General features: G+C 36.1%; 2 protein-coding genes across 7 annotated transcripts in view; one reads left to right on the top strand and one right to left on the bottom strand.

The window, feature by feature from the left end:
- Positions 1–1,695, top strand: part of DOCK7 (dedicator of cytokinesis 7) — a 193,776-nt gene extending 192,081 nt beyond the window's left edge. For all 4 annotated transcript variants that reach the window (XM_057548786.1, XM_057548800.1, XM_057548793.1 and 1 more), the window contains one exon: positions 1,242–1,695. In XM_057548786.1, coding sequence (XP_057404769.1) covers positions 1,242–1,284 — 43 coding nt within the window. In that variant the 3' untranslated portion in view covers positions 1,285–1,695. The remainder of the gene's footprint in view (positions 1–1,241) is intronic.
- Positions 1,696–3,954: 2,259 nt separating this feature from the next.
- Positions 3,955–15,918, bottom strand: USP1 (ubiquitin specific peptidase 1). 3 transcript variants are annotated; one of them, XM_007164344.3, is made up of 10 exons: positions 15,188–15,916; positions 14,470–14,575; positions 12,842–13,080; positions 11,459–11,579; positions 10,797–10,901; positions 10,087–10,247; positions 8,168–8,844; positions 7,344–7,514; positions 6,449–6,650; positions 3,955–5,459 (listed from the first exon to the last, which is right to left on the bottom strand). In XM_007164344.3, exons 3-10 carry the CDS (start codon positions 13,009–13,011, stop codon positions 4,724–4,726), a joined length of 2,343 nt encoding a protein of 780 aa, XP_007164406.1. In that variant the 5' UTR covers positions 13,012–13,080; positions 14,470–14,575; positions 15,188–15,916; the 3' UTR covers positions 3,955–4,723. The 3 variants fall into 3 exon arrangements, with proteins under 3 accessions (XP_007164406.1, XP_007164405.1, XP_028018916.1); XM_028163115.2 differs by lacking the exon at positions 14,470–14,575 and adding an exon at positions 5,629–5,713 and having other exon boundaries at positions 5,321–5,459; positions 15,188–15,918; XM_007164343.3 differs by lacking the exon at positions 14,470–14,575.
- Positions 15,919–16,686: the final 768 nt, after the last annotated feature.

Raw genomic sequence — 16,686 nt, 5'->3', positions numbered from 1 at the left:
TCCAACTCCTTTCAACGGAAAGACAGTATTGTTCCTATCTGAAGGAAGCTTTCCATTACACCATTACCCTGAGTTTTGCCTTCCTCTCTGATGGTTATTCCTCCAAGCTTTAGTTCTTAATATTTGCAGGCAGTTTTTTGGAATTTAGAAAATCCTTTTTCTTCAACAACACTCTTTTAAGACTGCTATTTTCCAAAAAAAACCAAGCTTCAAGATTCAAAGCTGAACATGATCTCTATGTACGTGTCCTCTCCTTTCCTGGAGATTGGAAACCTTAAGAGACTATTAACGTTAACGGCAGGAAAGATAAGCAAAACAAACCAGCTTAAGGAAGAAGGAAAATACCTTAGGAGGTTTTAAGATGGTGGTTCTCACAGTATAATCTGGGACCCATGCGAGGGATCCCTCGGACCTTTTCAGGAGGTTCCTGAGTCAAAACAAATTATCATATTAATGTCAAATATTATTTTTTTCACGCTCATTCTCTCATGAGAGTACAGTGGAGTTTCCCAGAGACTACGTGCCATGTGAAAGATTGAATGCAGAAGCAGATACTAAGAATCTAGGCTTTCTATTAAGCCAGATGTTAAATACGTAAGAATGCCACTCTTCTAAAACTGTTGCAAATTACTTTTAATAAACAGTGCTGTTTACAGTAACATGTAATGGGTTATTTTATAAAATAATTTAAAATGTTCTTAGTTTTAATTTCTCATATGGTAAATATCAATATATAATCCATAAACAAAAGCTTCCTTGGGGGTCCTCAATTTTTAAGAGTGTATAAAGGACCTAAATCCCAAAAATATGAGAACCACTGATTTAAGACTTAGAATTTAATATTTTAAGTAAAACACTTGCATTTTGCCTTTTAATAACCCCAAGTAAATCTTTTCCTGAAATCTCTCCCATTATCCCTTAGTTCTTGTTTAATCACAATATCTAATGTATTTATTGGACAGATGAATAAATGATCAATGGACTTGGATAGAGTGGTTACTATAAAATACTTCTAATCTATAGAGAACTCTACAAGTTAGAATAACATAAGGCAGAGTGTGTAGGATAAGCATGTAACTTGAAGTGTTAAAAGAGCTTTGGTGGCAAAAAAGTTTTAAAGTCAGTAAGCTTTTGGTGGCAAAACTTTGAGATAACTGGCAGAAAGAAAGCATGTAAACATATTTTATAGGATTATATAAAAATTGTTTACTTATAACTATATCCTTTCATTTTCTCTCCAGGGATTCCTTCAGTCGAATGAGCCTGCGCAAAATGGATCTCTAATATAAATGCACTTGTTTTTATTCATTTGAGAAAAGCCATGTATTCAACATTGAGTGTGAAAAGAATTTAAGAACTTTTGAAAAAGACTTGGGACTTAATTCTGGAAATTATAGCATTAATTTACTCATGGAAGAATGCAGTGGCCAAACAATATCAAATGGCGATTGAAGTTTGAGAATCATGGCTGTGGTTTCTAATGTTCTGGTAATATGCTGTTATCTTTTTTAAGACATTTTAATGACTCAAAGGTACACTCACATTTACCATTATTTATACCATAGCTAATGTTAATTTACTTTAAGTTTGTATTTTTTAATTTATATTACCATTTATAGATTCATTTTGGAACCATTTTAAATGTAGTAATGCTTATTTTAAAGGTACTATTAAATATGTGAATGTTTACACTAATTTTACTGAGACTTAAAAAAATTTTTTTACTGAAAAAAGCAGAGAATAAGTTAGAGTTGATTCAAGAAACAGTTCCAAAACTAGCAAAATGAAAATCATAATTGACAGTCACTTTATGGGCCCGGATAATAGCCCCCAAATTAAATAAATGAATAAATTAATGGGTAGAAATAAATTATTGATAACTGGTTTGTAAAGTCTTAAAACTGGTTTCTAAGGTATTTTCCATTTAGGCACGCAAAAAAGGGATTTAGAATTGCAGAAGTAACTTTACCTGATAACTTCTGTCTATAAATAACGATTACATATTGGGATAGCTAATACCAGTGACAGTAGTTTGACTCTCAACCTTATTATAGCAATGATAGTAATATAAGTTGACCCTTAGCAACTAAAATGAATGACTCCTCTGTTTTAAATTAGACAAGACAGTCACTTCATCAGTTTTTAGTGTTCTAAACTGGTAAATTAGAAATCCGCATTAAACTTATCTTACATCACCATAAAAATAACAGAGCTGGTGTTTGATTTTAATCTACCAGCTGAATAAGGTATATTTTTTGATACTTGTATAGATTTTACAAAGTATATGTATAAAAGGTAAAATTAGCTGTTAATTAAGAGCTAATTAATTTAAAATTGTAACTTTATGATATGAAAAACTAATGCAGGTTTTTTTCCAACATGTATTTCAATTATTTGGCAAGTTTTTCCAAGGAAGTGCATATTAATCATTTCTGGAATGATTGAACATTTTTGTTCATTTGAACATTTGAACATTTTTTCTTTGTGCAGTATTGTAACTTATAGAAAGGTATAACTTGTAATCTATCCCTTTGATCTACTGACCATTTACATGAATCACTTAAGAACTGATCAAATATATGGTACCTTCATTCTCCTGAGAGCGTAGATGTGATGGCTGATATTCCCCGCTCCAGCCTACCTTTACAACAGGCAGTATTATCTCAGATTCCTCTTATCTACATCATCAATTCAAAGACCGAATCACAGAAAGGTTTTTCAGGTGAGTCTACAGGTGGACCAAAACAGGTGAACTAGGGAGTCAGAAAAGCATAACCTCAAAAATATATATTTGGGAACAGAGGATCCAGATGGTCAATAAGGAAAGGCAGTCAAGAACGGAAACTCTTTAAAGCAAACAAAAAAGAAAAGGTAACTTATTTACATACTCTCTCCCTCTTTGGGGTTGGGGGAAGAATATTAAGTAATTAATTCCTAGGTAATTTCTCATAAGGTTACACCTGTGTAAGAGTTTGAATTGTCACCTATCTCAGGGACAATATCAAGAACTTTAAAATTTATATAATTACGATTTAATTACCAGACAGTAATTATCTGACGTAAAATCAGAAGAGGATTACTCTCTTAAAACACTGGTGTAACTGAACAGTTACTTCCTAACTTACCGTGTTCTTCAATTTTCTTAAAACAAACTTTCTCATATCAGGAATCCACACTAGTTCTTAACTAGTATAGTTCTAGGCTGTCTCTTGAGTGTTACAGAAGCCCAAGTTCTATCCTAGAACTACTCCATCAGCTTACTAGTAGTGTTCAAGTCTGTTTCATTTTAAAAGTTCTATTAGTGACTCCTACTCCCTCAGCTGCTTATGGGTAGTGTACAGGGCTGTTCCTGCTTAAAAGTTCCATTAGTGATCCTGAACATAGAAAGTGGCAAGAACTGTGACTTTTTATATCACACCATCTTGTGAAAGAATGTGTAAGAAAGACATTAACTGTGTAGTTTATTAGTTGACAGGTACTCTTTCTTATTTGTTGAAGTGGTGTATAGGTGTATAGCAGTGTTATTCCAAGAGTTAGTTATATATTCTTTGGAATTATATTTCATATTCTTAATACCAAGAATGTCCTTTAACAAGTCATAATCGATCATTTACCAATTTAATATATTTAAAGTGAAAATATGACCAAGTGTTTTGTGTGCCCAAAGCCTCACCTTAAGTTCTCCAGTTTTGGATTCCATAGTTATATGTCTAAAGGATAACTAGGTATGACAATTTAGATGGACTAAGCACAATTTCTCCTATTTGAAATTCAATTTCTTCGCCTCCAAATGTCAGAAAATATTATTAAAGGTAATTATGCATGTTTATTCTCTTTTATGTATATATATGTGTGTATAGTATGTGTGTATATATACACACACATGTTGTTTTTTTTAAGAGAAGCCAGCTATATTTATGGTAAAAAATATGCAAGTAAAAAAATCCTCAAGCATTTGTATACATAGTTGTTAAGCAGTTTAAATTTTATTGACCTCCTGGTTTTTTAAAAAAAGTTAAATTTAAGGTCACACCTCTAAGTTCGATGCATTATATACAGATCGTGCAGAGTATGACTATGAAGAGATACAAATTAGTCCACGCCGAAAAAGATTTACTAGGGTACAGGATCATTTTCATAAATACATATAAAATTCTTGTGAAGATAGAAGAGGACTGACTCTTCAGGTTTTCTGAGACACTTTTCAAAGTGATTCAAGGCACAAAATGTGCACTATTGTGAATACATACATGTGCCTCTAATACAGCCCATCAAAGATTTGGCTTCATGACTTACAAAACTAAATGTACTGAAATGAGATTCTGCTTCTTAGCTGAAAAACCACAGAACCTATAAACATCATGTAGATAATTACTCCAAAATATGGAGATACAAATACAAGCACTTTATTTGAAAAAGCAAACACAAAAGATAGGTGTAAATTCAAAGTGTTTAAATGCTTCCATTCTGAATAATTCAGTTAAGAACCTATACAAGTTTGTTCCCAGAAGCTAATGCATCAATCACTAGTCTCCACTAAGGAAAATGAATTCTAAAAATTAACATGGTTTTCAACAATTCAAATTTCACTATTTATATAAAAACCTAGAGAGACCAATAATATCCAATAGCTTCAAAAGCTAAGCTAAAGACTTTTTGATGTAATCAATTTACCGATGTTTGTCCAGGTCTGTTTAATATATACACAAGGAAAATACACTCACTATAATTTCTTATAAAATAGCAAGTAAGGAGTAGATGTAGGAGATGTAGAAGGGGAAAGAGAATTCAAAAAGTCCTTCTCTTCAGTAACTTTCACTTCAGAATCATCAAAAAGCAACCACTTCCCCTCATACTCCTTTAAGCTTTGCACTACATATGAAATTTTGTTTTCAAAACCACTCATGTTAATGCCTGTTTGGTCACTGGATTCCTTGTTTCTATCAGATTCATGGGTCCCATTAGTATTGTTAGCCTCAGAATTTCTATTTTCAGCAAATGCTGTACTGGCAACTTTATCAGGATTAGATGCTTTGTTGTATAACTCATAATCTGCTTTACTCTTTTGTCCTCCAAGAAGTCCAATAGCTTCTACATTTTTTTTGTTCAAAACTTTACTTGGCTGGGTATTTCCACTGACTCTAATCGACACTTCTTCATCATCATAGTTTTCGACCACACCCCTTGCTTCCTCCTCATTCAATGGTTCTGGCTTACCTATCTCACACATTTGGTCGATCACAAAATTTTCCTTATCTAGTTCTAAACTATTAAGGTCAGTGACTTTAACAGAAGCAGTATAATGCCCACTACTAATTGTAATGCCACTATGCATCACAACTGCAAATAATCCATAGCTGTCATTGGTTGGCTTTGTGCTCCATTCTTCTAGTGACAGTTTAAGAGGTGTCAGTAAAGGAGTGTTGATCTTGGAAAGTCCACCACCATAACAATCAAACCTTTGGAAGGGGGGGAAAAAAAAAAGGTTTTCTGGGATTCCACTTTATATATATTCAGTTTTACACCCAATGTGAAACCAAGTAAGTCTGAATGAACCCATATTATTTACTGCTCATATGAATAAAACACAAAGTAAAAAACAAGACCCCAATTTTGTATAATACTTACACAAAGAATACTGAAATAAGTACTAATATTCAGGTGCTTCTGTGAAGGATATTTGGCACTTCCCCCCTTAATTTTCTTTATTTTCCTAATTTTGTGCAATAAGAAAATAAATGGCATTAAAAAAAAAACACTGATCTTCAAAATCCTTTTCCTTTATATTTAGTAAGTCATTTTAATGTGAAATCTGTCTCTACAACCAAGATTTGGGGACAAAAAATAAATAAAATTGTACTGTAGCAAAGGAAAAGGCCACTGAAAGAAAGGACCATGTCATCTTCTGGCATAAGAAAATGTGTGGAGAGCTACTGGTAAGCTCTCGTGGTAATTTCAAACAATTCATTAATATAGAAAGGAATAAAATCTACAATGACATGTATACATGTCAGAAAAAGACTATCTAAAATGTAATTGGCATTTTTATATTTATTATTGCTTTCAGATATTTAAATTTTCAACTACAGAAGAATCAAATTGTTCAGACTAGTTTTATTTCCTGGCTTACTTACCTTAAAGCTAAAATACTTTTGCTTTTTTGCTCCCCTCAAAAAAATGTTGATGTATGTATGAAATTTGTTCCCTGCTTTAATCAATTAATTAAAATAATCAAATAAGGAATGAAAATGAAAAATGTGTGAACAAATCATACACATTCATACCAGAAGGATTTAAACGGATGCGTTTTTACAGGGAAACTGTTAATAAAACAATAAACTTTTCTAAGGCAATATTTGTAAATTACTTCATTTCAGTAGTTTCTATTACACTATTGTACTGTTTCCTTACTATCATAGCATTTTGAACAAAACTTTAGAATACTCACTCCAAGCCACTAGCAGCAAAGCACTTCAAATGAATAGTTATAACTTCAGGCATTTTGTCAAACAAAAGACTTCGTTCAGCTTCAGTATAATGATGGCAATTTTCACAGAAATATTTATCTTCTCCTACAATCCTCTCCACTGAAGCAAACTGTGAAATTGCCCATCTCAGGGTCTTCATTTCTGTTTTTGGCTCTGGAGAAACTACACAAGAGAATCCTGTCACTCACAAATGAAAAATCTCTCAGAAATTAAAAACTTAAGCCACAAATTTTTATGTTCAGAATTAGCATACCATTTTAATTGACTAATCCTTCCCAAATAATAACTAAAGAGATTTTTTTTAGTTTCAGAAACTTGTAAGTTCATCTTCGACAGTGCACATACCTCTAAATATTTATATCTGGTCAGCCAAAAAATATTGAGGTCATAGGGACAGCAAAATCAATATATAAGCCCTACCCTCTGACTCCATGTGAGAAAGACTTTATATTTAATAGTCAATTTACAATATCTGAACAAGTAAACCAGTCTCATGATCACTTCCCATGGCATTACTACACTTTTTGTGGTTTATACAAGAAAAAACACTGGCTCAAATACGGTGTTAACAAAAATATCCTCAGTAGCTCTGAGATTCAGGTACCCCAAAATTAACTTAGTAAAGCATTTCATTTTCCCATTATAACATACTCTACACATCAAAATAAAGATGCCACAATTTTCCAAATGCTAGTAACTATTGACAAGTGTAGCTATATAGGCAGAAAGATTTTATTATACCAAAGACACTAAAAGAGTTTTTTCTCAATAATTATACAAGCTACTTATTAGACTGTTTTGTTGAGGAAAACTCTAATTATTCCATAGTCCATGCAAGCCTCCAATTTTGCTTACTTTCAGAACTCTCCTCTACTTTGGAAAGCTCATCTTCTTGCACTGGTACACTGATGTCTTGAAAATCTTCTCTTCTTTCTGTTAAACTTTCACATTCTAAGCAACGAGTCCTTAATACCAGCTGACCTTGAAATAATTTCTCCACTAGCTCAAAACCAATTTGCTCTGCACCTAAAACAAAAAAAGGAAAACAAATCTATACAGATGAATTTTTCAGTACAGCCCAAATAACCATTATTCCATTTAAAGTATATCATGGCTAGAAGGCTGATTTTCGTATCTCAAACTTGCTTATTAGCATTAAGAGGTGACTTACTCATGAAATATAAACTCCCTGTAAAGATAATTTTGAATATGAATTACTGTTATCTCTAAAAAAAGTTTCAACACATGTGTGTCTTCTTAACTCCCTTCCTAAAGATACCCCAAAGGATGAAATTTAGTCATGTAAGTTCTACAAATTTTCCCTGAGATCTGTGTGAACCTCAGCAGAAATCCAGTATGGTATAACTACTTAGCAAATGCAATTTCTTTCTTGAGTTTATGTCAAATACTGCATATATAAAGGGGTAAAATATTCTCTTGCCATTAAGATTAACTGAACTCTCCTAGTTTATAAACATAAATTACTATTACCTTAAAATTAGTGAGATTTATACACACACACACAAAATACATGTAAGTGTAGTGCTTGAAACGCCAGTTCACATTGTGTTAAATTTCTCTTAAAACTTTAGCCAGATATTATACTGGCTAAGAAGAGAAAACTCAATTCCGCAGCTGTTAATCCTACCTATCAATGTCCAAGAATAAATTATACTGACCTTTGTTTATGGGCTTAACTTCATTAACAGGCATAACATTATTCCCTGGAGATTCAAGTCCACAACCATTAGCTGTATTATCATTCTCATACTTCCCCAAGTCCTCTTCAAGATCATATTCATTTTCTTTAGATTGTCCTTTGGATTCTTGGTTTGTTGTTATTTTACCCAGACTACAGAATTTAGAAATAATGCTGGGTTGCTTAGCTGCAGACTTTAACCAGTTTATTTTAACTCTTGATTTCTTTTGTGAGGGTCTTGCACTTTCATTTTCAGAAATGTACTTGGGGATTATTTTAGCAGGAATATCTAATGAATCAACTGTAGCTTTTCTTTTTGATCTGGTTTGTCTCTGGTTTTCTTCCAAAGACTGGTGTTCCTTAGAGACTTTAACTTTTTTCTTCATGTTACCAAATTCAGTGTCACTTTTTCTTTTCCCATTTACTTTTGGCAATTTTTCTTTATAGTCTTCAGAATGCCTCATATTGTCCATCTCCATGCTGTTATTACCACTCATTTCCTCTTTCTGATGTTTTTCTTCTACCTTAGTAGATAACTCTGCCACATTTTTTTCTTTTTTTAGGAGTTGGCATGTTTCTTGAATGTTTCCCAAAATACACTGTAATACTTCCTGTGCATCATGCTGTAGATATCCTTCATACATAGGGTTGAGTTCCCTATAAATAAAAATTTCCATTTCATCTATTCCAGTTTTGAAGATATAATACCAAAACAAAAACCAAAAACCACCTTTCCATACAGAAATGAATTCATCTATGGGGATATCATCAATTATTTAAAAGTCCAAAAACATTTATTCAGCTACTAATTTGAAACTCCTTACCTAAACATGTAACTAAAAACAAATTTAACCTGATTTTCATTATCACAAATACTTTGATCTTCTAAATATTATTGTTAATAGCTAATATGTATATAGGATTTACTGTGTACCATGCTTTATTCAAAATGCCATATATATATAATTTTTTTTTTTTTTTGGCCTTGCCACATGGCACGTGGGATCTTACTTCTCCGACCAGGGGTCGAAGCCCAGCCCTCAGCAGTGAAAGCACAGAGTCTTAACCACTGGACTACCAGGGGATTCCCTCAAAATGCTTTTTATATTATTTGTGTAATTCTCACAATAACCCTATGAGGTAAGTACCATATCACCACTATTTACAGATAACTTGCTCAAGGTCAGAGATGCAAAAGTCAGGATTCAGACCTCCTGGACACCACGCTACACTGCCTCTTAACAAATGTATGGCAATGTATTACATCTAGGTCTATTCCTAACCTAAACGATTAAATAATTTTTTAAAGACTTAAACCCTGTAGTATTTTGGATAAAGCTATTCTGTATATAGGATAAATTTTCATTTTTTAAGTAATACTACAAAGAAATCTAATTCAGTTAACTAATATTTATCTTCTAAGTACATACAACAAAAATAGAATACTTGCAATTTACAGTTCTTTTATATAACGTATTTTGAATACAGACCTATAATTCCTATCTGAAATCCTTAGGACCAAATGTGTTTGGTAATTCAGAAATTTTCAGATTAAAAAAGAATCTGGCACATAGGTAAAATATGTATCACCAACATAATAGGGGCAGTATCCCATAATTACACACATTACTACTTCTACAGAAAAGAGTATGAATATTCACATTACAGATAAATATGAATAAAGACTATAAACAGTCTCACACAAATTCAGATTTAATGAATTTAGTACCAATCATAAGAAAAAATTTCCAGTCTTTGGAGCCTCTGGGATATTAAGGACTGCAGATCTGTAGTGTCTATTTTCCTTGCCCTTTATTCCCCCCTTTTGTTCACATGTCACTCTCCTCCAGAGAGAGCATGACCTAAACTGGAATCCTAAAATTATATAATAGACTGTACCTGAGTGTGTTAAGTAGTCGCCTTGGCTGAGTAGCAAGTTCATCAGTATATTTCTCTGGATTTAAGAGAAAACTAGCCTGAAGCTGTTCGACTGAAATGATCAAGGACTGTAAGCTGCATATTAGTTCATAACTTGCTGAAGAATCTTCTTTGCAATTTCCCTGTCAAGAAACACACAAACATTTTAATTTTTGAACAAATTAAGTACCTTCCCCCTTCTTTTTCTCACTAGACAACACTAGCTTTTCTAAATCTAATTTCATAACACTAATTTTCTGGAGGTATACAAAATAAACTTAAAAGAATTTTAAGCATATTTTTGGTTACTTTCTATTATGTGGGTTATAATAGTTTTCTAACTACATAAGTCAAAGGTTTCTTTAAATTTATTTATATAGTAAAAGTGAGTCAACTTGAAAACAGTAGATAAATAACGGGGTAAAAGTGTACAATATGTTGTGATAGTGGTGTGCGTGACAATGTTTACTGGTAAACAGTAAATTAGAGGACTGGAGAAAACACTATAAAAGGGGGTAATCAAGTTAGCTGCTTACCCCATAAGAATGAAAAATAATTGCCAATGAGAAATTTAATTCTCAGATGTAATTTGTTAAGAGAAATAATCTTTGTCATTCTCCTCCCAAATCCTCTCTGTATTTATTACTTTTTCATTTCTAAGCAAGTGAATTTCCATTAATTTTATTTTTTACCTTATCTTTTTGACTGGATTCATCTTTTAGGACTTCTTTCTTCCTTGAAATAATATTAAATAAGTGCTTCACTCCAGATTTAAAACCAGGACAAAAATATAATACCTATAAAGTGAGATTGTCTTGAGTATTTACTGAACAAACAATATACCTAAAATCAGTAAAACACTATCATGCTTTTTGTAGAGCATGTTCATATGTGCATTACTTAAAATTCTGAGATTAAGATGTGTCAAAAATTGTTCTCTATTTCATCATAGTAGCCTGCTATCTTCCCTCAGTGCAACAAAGCACTGAGCCTGACCAGATACAAGGGTACAACATGAAACAGATATAGTTCCAAGGGTTAAAATACATATCACCATGGAATCAGGAATCAGACAGAAAAACTAAAAGTTTGGTATCTTCAATTTAATCAACATCTACTCAATTTTGCTATCCCAATTTTATTTAATATATCATTTTCTCTTACCTCAACTGAAATTTGTAACGTGCAATTTAGAATCATGATTATTTTACCCAATTCTGGTTTATTTACAAAGACAAAGAGAGTATTATGGACAACTGAAATCCTCCAATAACCTGAATTCTCAGAAAATATTAAGTGTTACATCATTCTTTGCCTACTAAAGTTTTATTATATAGCAAAATTGTCAACTTACCTGAAGTATACTATTAAGATAACAAGTATTGCCGAGATTATTCAGTCCCACAAATGGTAACAAGTTTTCTCTCTTCTCACAGTTGACAGGTGAGGACTGTGCTGCAGGAACAACTTGATCACTATTAAGTACAAAGAAGAGAAAGGGATAAGGAAGTAGAATTAAAGTGGAAATATTACTTCCCTACATTTAGTCTTTTCCCAAAAACTGTATGATCCGAAAAGTATATGGATTTTTATTCAGATGGCATTTTAAGACAATTAATCTGTACAGGTGCAAAAATTGCTATACACACAGAATAAAAGTTTTACAATCACTTTAAAAATATTACACTCAACAAGCTTCAAAACAATTCCATTAAAGGACTGTTAATCCCATTTTACAGAGCAGAAAATTGCAGAATTGGTACTATGATTTGTTAAGCCAACAGGACATTTTAATCAAGTACTTTAACTCTGAATAGAAACCTGGGAATAACCTGAATATGACAATATTTGGGAGAGGCTGCACTATCTAAGTCAGATTCTGTTCACAAAAGATTAAGAGGAAACAGAGTCTATGAAGATACTTACACAGCTGTTCCTCACTTAAAAATGAATTGTTCAAGTTTATAATTCTTTTACCTCAGTTTAACAAACAGTCCTCACAGAATTTTTATTTATTTTACAGCTGCTAGCTGTAACTCTAATACCTCAAGGTATTTATAGGCACGAATGCTGGTAAGCAAAAGGTTCACACACAATCTCCTAAACTGATTATTGGTAAATACTAGGAAATTATACAGGGGAGCAAATCTACGTTAGACACAGCAGAGTGCCTACGTGCTGAATACGGAGCAAGTGTAGACTCCAACTAGAGCAACTATTGGTGGAGTAAAGCATTCCATTTTGTTCTGATTTCAGTCACTGAAGGATTTATTTGTATAAAAAGCATTTCTTATTTTTAAGTTTATTTTAAATATAATTTGCAATTGTACACCAACAGGTTTGAGAATTCATATACTAGGTATGACTACAAAGTTTATGTCAGGTAACTGTCCCCCATAAATTTCTTTACCCTTACATAAAGTGTGTTGCACTAAAATCAAATTTAAATTGAAAAATAATTTTAGTCAATTAGTATTTCTCTCTGTTAGCCTAATCGGCTGAGCACAATTTAAATGAGTTATAATGTGAACTGTGATGATTGATCTCTGTGGGGAACCACCAGTTTAATCCTGTTTCTGCTATTACACACTGCTAGACTTGTCTCACTAATGTGTGCTTTTTTATCTCCCTCTATGGACTATCAGGTCAGAATGACTGCAGATATCAATCCAAGTTCACTGCTTTTTCACTGATGTGGAATTTTTTAAAGTACAGAAATATACTGAAAATAACATACATTTCAGATCCTCTATATTCAGAAGTTTTTTCTTCATTTTCTTGAGAATCTGTGAAATCCAAGGCTCTCTTGGTTTCCTTTTTCTGAAAAAACTTCAAGGAAAGTCTGTTTTTTTTTGATGGACTACCTCTTGAAAGCCCATTACTTTCACTAGGTATGACACCGGGCATTTTCTCTTCAAATCCCAAGGAGTTGACAAAAATTAATTTATACAGGGACCTTGTAATCACCAATCATATCTGTTAATCAGAGAAAAGGTTATTAGTTTTCAGTTATCAGCTGTAGGCAATAAAATCATCATTTCTGAAAACAAATTTACCAAGGAATGGTATTAATTAGAACTTTGTATTTGAAAATCTAATGCCTGCCAATAACAGGCAGTCAATGTTTATTGCTTAAATGAAGCAGTTGCCATGTGTCCTTAACTTTCTCAAACAACAAAAAAAAGATACTGAACTTTTATTAGCCTGCTGCTATTAGATTAAGGGTCACATCACAAAATACCTCATTTTAGTAGTAGACCCCATTGTACTGGTAGTAGTAGTAATAGTAATGGTAAAGTAGTATCATCAAGGGGTAAAAACTTTATTATCTATTAGTTCATTCAGGAAACATTGAGCAAGTACCATCTCTAATTCTGAAGTACAAGGTGGGAAACAGAGGGATGAATGGGAAATCAAAGGAGTGCTAGAAGTGACTGAGTTCTCCTTCCAAGGTCTTTTTCTAGTTATACAAAATAAGGTCTATTTAAAGTATAATCTGCATACAAGGAAAGGCCTAGATCTAGTGTTAAGTTTACACCTAAAAACTTGTGTGAAAAGTAATAAACCATATGCAAAATTGGGATAATGGTGTAAAAAATTGCTGCACTTTGTGTATATCAAATTCTTATGCACTAGAAACCAAAATATACTGACTTTTCAAACTTCTTTAACTATAGAATTTTTTAAGATACTGCTTTAAGTAGGAAAGAAGAAAAGTTTGCCTTGTGCAAACTTTCTTCCCTGTTTTAAAATAAAACTTTTGGACTAAAAAAAAAATGGCTCTATTTGTGTTAGTTATTTTACACTTTAGTCCTATTTTTCATTAGGAAGATATTACTATCTGACTCGAGTATTACCAGAAAATCACCTAAGAATCCAAAAACTCAGCAATGACTTTAAAATGTAATATAGGTAGAGACTAACAGGATGAACTAAATTTCATCCTTAAGCATAAGCGAAAACCCGGCTGCCTCTGAACTGGGAATTCACAACACTGAACTCGGCAGTGAAACCACCTTTTTGAGACAACTCAGGAATAATTGGAAAGCCGACCAATTTCCCCATCCCCCCTCCAACTCAATTTACTCTCCTGGCCACTAATGCTGATGAAATGCTATCATGAACGATAAACCAGCCTGCACTGAAGTGTCAGGGATCTCTAAGCATTAGCGATTTTTGTAAAAGGTTTTTTCTTGGGAGCCAATTCCAATAAATGATGGAAACTGGATTCTCTAAGAGACAGAATAACCGGACTTAAATAAATATTAAAAAAAAATGACCAAGCAGCTGAAATAACATTATCAATCCTAATCAATAAACCACCCCTCCGGGCTCCTCAAAGCAATGATTAAACATTAACATTACCTAAAATATAACATTTTACCAGGTGCCGTATCTTCTATACCATTTCTTGCTCCTGGCTGTCCTTATCACTGGGGGTTGTTACACCAAAAATGTTTCTCCCGTAACTCTAAATCAAGTTTCGCAGAAAAAACAATAAGTAGAACATTAAATGTTCTTGACAAATGACAGTGTGAACACTAAGTCTCATTAGTTTCAAGTTTTTTCCTCTGTAAGATGGGACGACTCAATCCCAACTTTTCACGAAAAACGTAAAACAAGAATAACATCCTCTACAAAGGTTTAAGACACGTGCCGTTCTAAATACTTGCAGAAAAAGTAAGTTAAACTGCTCGGTAAAATTTAGCAATCACCGACACAAAACAACGTGAGCGCAAACATTTCTTCTCCCTACCCCGCAAACTCTAGGAACGGAAAAGTGAGAAGATGACGGGACGGTGATGATGTCCGTGCCCGTCAAACGCGGCACCGGCCCGGCGGGAGGCGTCTTTAAGCAGAACCACAGCTCGCGGAGTTGGCCTATTTACTCCCAGCCAGCACCTGCCTTGAGTCCCCAGCGGCGGCGGGAGGTGGCGCCGCCCGCTGCGCGGACGGCTTGGCTGGCAGCTGGGCGGGGGCGCAGCACCGAAGGAGCCGGGGTCCTCCCCGCGGCCCCCTCGGACTCCTGCCGAACTTGCCGCGGCGCCCAGGCACCGGCCCCTCCTCCACGGGCCCTTCTTACCTGGTCATGGCCCAGAGCGAGGTCCGCGGCAGTGACGCCTATGAGTCTAACCGGGCTGACGGCGGGTGCGACAGGTGAGCCCCTGTCCCGAGCCCGCGGGGGCCCGCGACCCACGGAAAAGCTGGCCGGATCGCCCTCCCCGCAGGGGAGTGACCATTCGCTCTCAAGAGCGGGAACCCGGGCTGCCGCTCGGTCCTGCCTGGCGCCGGCAACGACTACATCCCCGAAGCGGCACCCGACCGAGCCCGCCCCCGTCCCCGCCCCGGGACGGCAAGGAGCGCCAGAAGCGGCTCCGCTCGCCCGGCGCCCGAACCGCTGGGGTCTTCCTCACTCCACCGCCGACGGGAACTTGGCGCGTTTTCCTCAGTCTCAGGACCCTTGTGTTTTAGCCTCCGCCCGCGCCAGCGCTGCGATTGGAGGTGGCGTCCTACAAAAGTGCCGGCTCTAGTCTCCAGGCTGCAGAGACGCGAAAGCCTAGAGCCACATCGCGACCGCCACTCGCCCTCCTGGCACGCACGGGCTCCGGAACCAGCCGGAACGGTAGTTGCCCCAAGCTTGTAACGGGTTTTGCAGTTTCAAACAGCGCAGGCAGTGTCACGGGCAGCTCGCATGGGTCCTCGCTGAGGGCGCGCGCTAGGAGCTAGAGGCCTGGCTGGCGGGCTCGAGCCTCTAATCCTTTTTTTTTTTAACCATTCGTGCGCGAGAGTTGAGGGGATAGCGTACGGGTCGGGAGACGGGACAGAGAGAAGATGGGACGGGCTTCTTGCTCGGGAAGTTACCGCCAGGTGCTCAAATCCACCAATCCGTGATGAACAATCCCCAACCCTGCCCCCCGCAGCCCAGAAGGAGCCAATCAGAAGTACCTAGACAAAAAAAGCCCACCTGGTGGGCGGGGAAAGGCAGTCCAGCCAATAGCAAAAAGAAGAGGGGACGGCTCCAGCCAATCATTGTTGGACATACAGAGTGTTCCTCAGGCGCGTTTCCCTTCCTTCCGCTCTCATTGGCGGTAGACTGCGCGCTTTCGCTGCCGACTGTTAAGTCTCGCTCTGCGTTTTGTGAATCCTCGAGGGTAGGACGCCAGCGAGGGTGCGGTTTCCGGAGCGAGGCCTTCACAATAAGTCCCGCCCCCGTTTCATGCGTACACACTCGGGCGGGGTTACCCGGCAGTTACTTTCGGAAAATGGCTGACCGCCTTGCTTGCTCCTCTGCGCTTGAGCTTTCTGTACCGAAACGCAACCTCAGACGCCAGGCCATCCAGTAAAAAGAAGCACCGCCATACATAACAGTAAACTCTCAACCGAATGCTGCGGAGCTGAGGCTCCCTCCTCAGCCCCTCCACGCCTCATTTTCTCGCGTTTACCCCTTCCCCTTCCCGACCGGACAAGGAAACGAAAAGAGCATTCTTAGGGCCCAGCTCTGGCTGGGGGAGCTGCAAGGGGTTCCTGTACGAGCCCTTACTAACGGGCTCAGAAACGGCGAGGCAGGCCTCACCTGGTTTC

The sequence above is a fragment of the Balaenoptera acutorostrata genome, chromosome 1 (genome assembly GCF_949987535.1).
Source record: "Balaenoptera acutorostrata chromosome 1, mBalAcu1.1, whole genome shotgun sequence".
Taxonomy (NCBI): Eukaryota; Metazoa; Chordata; class Mammalia; order Artiodactyla; family Balaenopteridae; genus Balaenoptera; species Balaenoptera acutorostrata.
This window is presented reverse-complemented; position numbering and strand designations above follow the sequence as displayed.

Excerpts from the sequence above, each read along its gene's own strand:
- USP1 (XM_007164344.3), bottom strand. The coding sequence starts at position 13,011 with ATGCCCGGTGTCATACCTAGTGAAAGTAATGGGCTTTCAAGAGGTAGT. Across the intron at positions 10,902-11,458 it reads ATCTTAATAGTATACTTCAG|GTATTATATTTTTGTCCTGG; the intron begins GTAAGTTGACAA and ends CTCACTTTATAG. Across the intron at positions 10,248-10,796 it reads AATCCAGTCAAAAAGATAAG|GGAAATTGCAAAGAAGATTC; the intron begins GTAAAAAATAAA and ends GTTTCTTGACAG.